This window comes from Nanorana parkeri, unplaced genomic scaffold, assembly GCF_000935625.1.
Source record: "Nanorana parkeri isolate BGI_ZX_2015 unplaced genomic scaffold, ASM93562v1 scaffold806, whole genome shotgun sequence".
NCBI classification, from domain to species: domain Eukaryota; kingdom Metazoa; phylum Chordata; class Amphibia; order Anura; family Dicroglossidae; genus Nanorana; species Nanorana parkeri.
The window spans coordinates 559,288-566,792 of NW_017307074.1; the positions used below are offsets into that span (position 1 = coordinate 559,288).

The 7,505-nt window shown below is 41.8% G+C and overlaps 1 protein-coding gene across 8 annotated transcripts in view; it reads right to left on the minus strand.

Moving 5' to 3' along the window:
* The window catches only part of ROBO2 (roundabout guidance receptor 2), a 414,352-nt gene extending 411,281 nt beyond the window's left edge, over positions 1–3,071 (minus strand). For all 8 annotated transcript variants that reach the window (XM_018565020.1, XM_018565019.1, XM_018565016.1 and 5 more), the window contains exon 1: positions 2,866–3,071. In XM_018565020.1, coding sequence (XP_018420522.1) covers positions 2,866–2,941 — 76 coding nt within the window. In that variant the 5' untranslated portion in view covers positions 2,942–3,071. The remainder of the gene's footprint in view (positions 1–2,865) is intronic.
* Between the last annotated feature and the right edge of the window lie 4,434 nt (positions 3,072–7,505).

The window sequence follows — 7,505 nt, forward strand, 5'->3', positions numbered from 1 at the left end:
GGGGAGAAGTGAGAAAGAGAAAGAGGCAGAGAGATAAATAAAAAGAAATAGAGAAAGGAAAGTGAAGAGGTTAAAGAAAGAGGGAGAGAGAGAGAGGGAAGGGAAGAGGTAGATAAAGAAAGGGGGAGAGAGAGGGCTGAGGAGAAGCAAATGTAGAGACTAAGAAAGAGGGGAAGAGAGAGACGGAGGGGCAAGGTTGAGAAAAGAGGGAACAGAAGTAAAGAAGAACTGAGAGAGGGATAAAAGAGGATAGTGAAAAAGGGAAAAAGAAGCAACAGGGACTTGAAGAGAGAAAGAATGGGGATGAGAGAGAGAGAAAGAGGTGTGTGTGTATGTGTGTGTGTGACAGTGAGTGTGTATATTAGTGTGTGTGTGTCTGTGTGTCTGTGTGTGACAGTGAGTGTGTGCGTGTGTGTGTGTGACAGTGAGTGAGTGTGTGTGTGTGTGTGTGTCAGTGAGTGTGTGTGTGTCAGTGAGTGTGTATATTGGTGTGTTTGTGTGTGTGTGTGTGTGTGTGTGTAGACCACACAGGACATGACCCTCTGTATACTATCGCATTCCAATACTTTGACTTGAACAGCTCTGCTACTGGATTGCTGCCACTCCTCAAAATAACATTACCATTCATCTCATTTTTATTCAAGCTTTCTGCACATCACTTCCAGTAAGACATTTAAGTATGCAAAACTCTGCAAAATGCCTCCACCCTGCCTACCCCTCTTTAGGTCAGCACTGAAATAATGGCATACAAGTTTTCACAACCTCTTATTTTAAACTATATCAAATAAGCTGTATTGTGACTGAGCTACCTCCAAAGAAGAAAACATAAAAATAATTGACAGGTAATAAGGAGAGCACTGCTGGAAAGAAGTCCATGAAGCGGCTCCTTAATAAGTAGGCAGTGCAGAACAAAGGGCATACAGAGGTGCAATGAACTTGACTTATAGGGTAGCACAGACAGTACTGGCTTTTGTTCTTAAAATGATTTTCACTGCTGGAGAAACTAATATGATTTTCTTTCCAACTCAATCCACTTATGGTTCTATTTTTCTCCTTTCAGGGGTATTAGGTGGGCTGTCAGAGGAATGCAGGTTATGACCAGATGACAGGCTTTTCTCTTACTAGTGTCAAATATTTCTAACTGTGGACTATACAGATCTGCTCTACACACATACAGCCCACCTATACCACACAGGGAACGTTGCCAGATTGCCAACTGCACCTCACTGCAAGTGTTTAGCTGCTGCAGAACCTCATACGAAGACTGCCTGAAAAGACTATTTATATAAAAGTCACACAAAAGATCTGCACATTTTAAAAATAAATGATAAATGTTAATTTTAAAATCTCAATGATGATGTTATTTATAACATCTATTCAATGGAGGCAAACTAGGCACTTGCTTTGGGCAGCATTTACAGTGATTTAGAGTAATTCAGTTTGATTAATTTTTGGGTTATCCGGTCCTCAAAAACAATAAGAGATTATTTTGGGGATCACAGTGACCTATTGGGGGATGAGGGCATGTTGGATTTATCTATAACATCTATAGATGGAGGCAAACTAGGCACTTGATTTGGGCAGCTATGAAAAGGGGGCAGCATTGAAAGTAATTTACAGTAATTCTGTTTGATTCATTTTTGGGATATTTGGTCATCACGAACCATAAGAGGTTCTTTTGGGGACCATTGTGACCACTTTGGGTGTGTGGTGTGTGTATGTGTGTGGGGGGGGGCAAATTTTTCTTTAAATATTAGCATAAACGTAAAGGGATCTATTTATAAATGTTTGCACACAGCAATCTTCACACATTCTTAAGGTGGATTTAATTGAAAAAAATTTGGGAATCCTGGGTGAAAGTAGTGTGAAAACATTTATAAAAAAAACCCAATAATAACATATGCATGAGTGTGTACATTATTATAGATGTAGCATGGACGTGGTAATCAAATCATTTATAAACAACCCCCTAATAATGTATGCATGAGTGTATTATTATAGATGTAACAACATATATGGATGTAGTAATGGAACCGTTTATAAACAGCCCCCTAATATTGTATACATGAGTGTGTATTATTTCAGATGTAGCAATATATACCAATGTGGTAATAAAAACATTTACAAACAGCCCCCTAATAATGTATACGTGAGTGTATATTATTACAGATGTAGCTATATATACCAATGTGGTAATAAAAGCAGTTATAAACAGCCCCCTAATAATGTATACATGAGTGTGTATTCTTATAGATGTAGCAATACATATGGGTGTAGCTATGAAAACCTTTATAAACAGCCCCCTAATAATGTATGCATGAGTGTGTATTATTATAGATGTAGCAATATATATAGATGTAGCTATGAAAACATTTACAAACAGCCCCCTAATAATGTATGCATGAATATATATATATATAACATAGACATTGACCATGTATATAGTGAATCTTTTGCCTTACTATAGGTACCCCCTATGCTTAGCCAGAGACAGTTATCCTTACATTGACCTCCTGTTTAATACTGACATCCTCTGGCTAATGCAGACTTAGTAACAATGCTGTAATGTGGTTGACTTCAATTCATTTCCTTTGGCTGTTAAAGTTACTGTTTGGCAAATATTTCCATCTGAAGCACTTTGGATAAAGGAAGACAAGATGCTTATTAAAAACATCCCTGCAGCTCCCAGCTCTGAAGTAAAGTATTTGACTTATTCCACATCTCCTAATGCCATCCATGTGTAGAGCAGACACACACATACACAGCACACAGCACTTGCTTAGCTCCAACTTGGACTCCGCTAGAACAATCTCCCCCTTTCCCAAAGCCATGGCACAGAGGAATACAGAGATGGAGCAAACTTACCAAGAACCTGATTTAAGAATCCACACAGCAGGAGTGGCAGCAGAAAGCCCATATTTACATAGTAAAAGATCCACATTGATGAGCCCAATTCCAGTAATAAGAAAGAATGAGTGCCTGGGATGCTTGCAGGGTTGGGAAGTTGAGTGGTTCCCTAGAAGGCAGCGCAGGAAATCTTGTCTATGGCCATACACTGTCCATGGAAAGCTCCGCTGCCACTCAGTACATGGTGATGTCCCAACGCAATCCAACACATGGTGAATGTAGCATCACACATCCGACATGGCAAGTGTCACTTGGCTTTTTTTCCTTGTCACCATGGCAGAGCAGGGAGAGGAATCCTGATCATGGAAGAAAAGAGCTGACTTTGTATAAAGTGCTCCCCAAACTTGTGCATCCAGCGACGTGCGGTGATGGCTTTTTAGCGGAGACTTGCAGTTCATTCAGCTGCTGGCTGTCATGTTCTGTGCATTTCCTCCGCGATCGTTGGCTGCTGGATCCCCCCCCTCCCCCCCAGTATGGATGAAGGTGTGCTGTGATGGTTGCACTGGGTGGAAATTCAGCTTCTAGCCCAGCCCTCCTGTCACTCCAGCCGATGCTGCTCCCTCTGAGAGCCGGCACCAGCCCCTGATCACTCTGGGACCTGGGGAGGGGAGGGAGCAGATCCCTCTGTGTGATGCTGCTGAAAGGGAAGAAGGAGAAGAGGGGGGGAATGTAGGATATGCTCAGCAGCCAGCACTCCTAACCTGTCACAGGCTAACACTATCATCCCCAGGACTTCATTATGTAGACATATATCGCTGGATGAGATAGAAGGAGGCAGCAAACACTGCACATGGAAGGCAAATACAGAGTAATTGTCTGTTTTCCTCAGATGTGACAGAAAAAGATTTAATTATTCATGATTTATCCAATAAAAAGGGATAAAGACAGGCTGCCTACACATATAGGTGCAGTGTAATTATTGCTATCATGTCTAGTGACAGGCAAAGTGAATGCACACTGGATCATTGGGAAGTAATGGCAGCCCTTTGTTTTACTGCTGATGTTTATTCTGCTATATGGATACTAAGGAACTGATTGACTGGCACATATATGGGCTAATAATAAAGGAACAGGACTGATTGCCTGACACTTATATAGGCTAATAATAAAGGAACAGGACTGATTGCCTGACACTTATATAGGCTAATAATAAAGGAACAGGACTGATTGCCTGACACATATATAGGCTAATAATAAAGGAACAGGACTGATTGGGCGGCACATATATGGGCTGATAATAAAGGAGCATGACTGATTGGCTGACACATATACTGTAAGTTGTAAGTTGTAAGTTGTGTGCTTCTATGACATGAAGTTGTGTGCTTCTATGACATGAAGATATTGTGGATCCCTTGCACTCCCTACAGCGTCGTCGACCTTTGTCTTAAAGATACACTAAACTAAGAAGTTAAATCTCAAAAATGCATTCAGGTACCTTAATTATTAACAAAAATTGTATGTTCGGCAGTGCTTGTGATTTTTCATCTAACACTTGGAAGTTTCACATGGCGCCATCCATGGCGCCAAATCACTGCGAGCACCACCATTCTTAAAGTGACACTAAATTCATGAGTTAAAGGAGAACTATGAGGCGAGTGATTTCCACTCATCCTCATAGTTAGAGCCGACCTGTGACAATGAAGCTGTCACAGTTCGGCTCTATCGATCGGGAAGTGAGCAGAAACATGCCGCCGATCCGCTCACTTCCTGATCGTCTCCCTGCAGTGAGCGGTCAGTCACCACTCACCGCAGAGATTCCCCCTCCCCCTCTCCTATCCTCCAGCGCTGAGTGGAGGAATGAACGGGGGAGGGGACGGGCACAGCTGGCTCTGCCTCTAGATAGGCAGAGCCAGCTGTCACTCATACAGCTGGTGGATCTCGACAGTATTGTCTGGATCCGTCCTGGCTGTGGCATTCTCAGTATATCGCGGACAGTAGCTTGTGATATACTGAACTTTGGGTCACGGGAGGAGGTTAGCATATGTCCTCCCGTGACCCTAAAGAGAACTATGGGGGAAAACACTTACCTCATAGTTCTCTTGGGGTAAATGCATTCAGGTACCTTAATTATTAACATAAATATATCAAATCATCTCTGAATTGGTGCTGACACTGTCCTTCCTTCTGGAGGGTGGCTACTGTTGCTTCCCATGGTCCATGTGTGTTGTAAAGTAGCCACCGCTCTAAGCTCACTGCTGTGATTTACTACAATCTTATGTTTGGTTTACCCATTTGTATTGAGGTTGTGAGCTTGGAGCGGTGGCTACTTTACAACACAGTGGAAATAAGTGGAAATAAGTTTGTGAGTGATGGTGATTTTGCATCTAATGTAGCATGATATGCTACATTGCTATATAAATAGAGTACACACTCATATCCAGGGTGATTAGTCCTGCTTCCATTACAAGCAATAGAAAAATAATTTTCATCGCCAGACATTGACTACAAGGTGTTTGTCTGTGTCCAATAGAGGTGTGGAGTAATGCACCAAAAGATTGATGGGGCAAGATAGCAGAACATTCTTCTATGCGCCAAATAAACAATAAACAATATGCGTCACAACATAATCATTTATTTGACATCTGATGCACCAAAATAAGATGTCACCCATGTCGCATTCTTCAACAACCACCAATCTTCATTTATCTGGCACAAGTATGCGTGTGTGTCTGTGTTGGTTTATGAGCTGAGCTAGGGACACTACATTTCAACATCCTTTAGGAACAAAGACCGATATAAATAGTTCAATATTTGCTGTAAATAACAAAAAAGCAATGTAATGAAGTACATGGATATAACGAGTCCACCGCACACAGACGTGCAAATGCTAATGAGCCTTATGGAACTGCTTGGATCATTTTTACAGAAATTCCACTGGAACGCTAATGATAAGCATTAGGAGATAACACAGGCGTCTACACCTTTTAACATAACCCCGCTTATTGTTCCCACAACCTTTTGAGACTACAGGACTGTGTAAAACATCCAGTGAACAAGTCAGGGCAAAAGACAGAGCTGTGACATTCTATTAGAAGAGCTCTGTACTAACCAAGTCTAAGGTACATGGCTCATGGCATCCAGTTTAGCTCTGTTTTAAGCTGCCATACACCTATAGATTATCTGCAGGTTTTCTATGGTCAGATGGAAAGAGTGCAACAGATTCCTCCATCTACGCTAAACTGTGTGGATGGAGGAATCTTCCACTGGGCCAAGTTTCAGTATCTTGGCTCTCAAAATACCTGAACAATCTGATTGGATGCAGGCATTGTTATTATTATTATTATTATACAGGATTTATATAGCACCAACAGTTTGCGCAGCGCTTTACAATATAAGGAAGACATTCCAATCACAATACAGTTCAAGACAAGATGGGAAGGAGGGCCCTGCCTGTGAGGGCTTACAATCTAAAAGGGAAGGGCAAGTGATACATGAGGAGGTTGTTTCAGGTATTTGAGAACCAGTGGGTCCGACTAGCAAGATACTGAAGCTTGGCCCAGTGGGAGATTCCTCCATCCACACAGTGTTGCATAGGTGCAGGAATCTGTTGCACTTTTTCCATCTGACCATAGAAAATCTGCTGATAATCTATAGGTGTATGGCCAGCTTTATACAGCCCACAGTCTTCCAACTGCCATTGATATACCGGCTATAGCTATAGCACGCTTTGCTAGCATGCGGCTGGTATACCAGGCTCAGACTTTTACTTCCATGGCAGGTCAAGAACCACATGATGACACAGCCTACTACAATATTTTATATTGCTGTTATTTTTTCTTTATTTTATAGGTGTCAGTTACATGGATAATTTATAGTAACTTAATTATGCTTCCAAAATTACCTGCAATTAATCACTGAAGAGTAGCGATCAATTGATAACTGAATGGAACAAATGGCTCCCTATGGGCTGGACTACACATGCAATCTTCTGTCTCACATTGGCAGCATTGAACGATGATGATAAAAACCTTGGCTGTCTTCTACCATGTGCTTTATCTCAACGGCTTGGATTCATTTTAAGCAAACCAGAAAATGCCCCCCAGGTGAATTTTAGTTGCACACATACAGCTGAGGTCTAAAAAAGATAGAGCACAGATTTACCTTGGATTAGGTGATTTACTATTCCCTTGAATATGCTTATTTGTGCTACTGCAGTGATTCAAAGGACAACTCCTGGCAAAAGCTTTCTTAATCCCTTGCAGTGGGGCTACCCCGGCACTGCAAGGGTTAAATGCTCATTTTGATCTAGGTGCAAAAATAACAAAGTTATACTCACCTGATCCTCAGATCCAGTTGGCTGTTAGAGTGCTTCTTCCAACCTTTCTCCTTCTCCACTACAGTGATGGTGTGTCACACAGCATCCTCAAGCCCTGTGCTACAGTGAATAGGATGTGATGACTCAGGGATCCTTAGACCACTGTGTTGGTTATGTGTTTAGATGAAGCACTGTGATCTTGAGGAATGCTGAATTAACTTTTACTTGCTTAGAAGAACATCAGTGGCGTCACAAGGAGGGTGCGGCTCGCAACCGGGTGCCACTATTGGAGTGGTGACACCAAAATGACTGACAGCCATTGGAAGGACCCTATGAAAAGTCG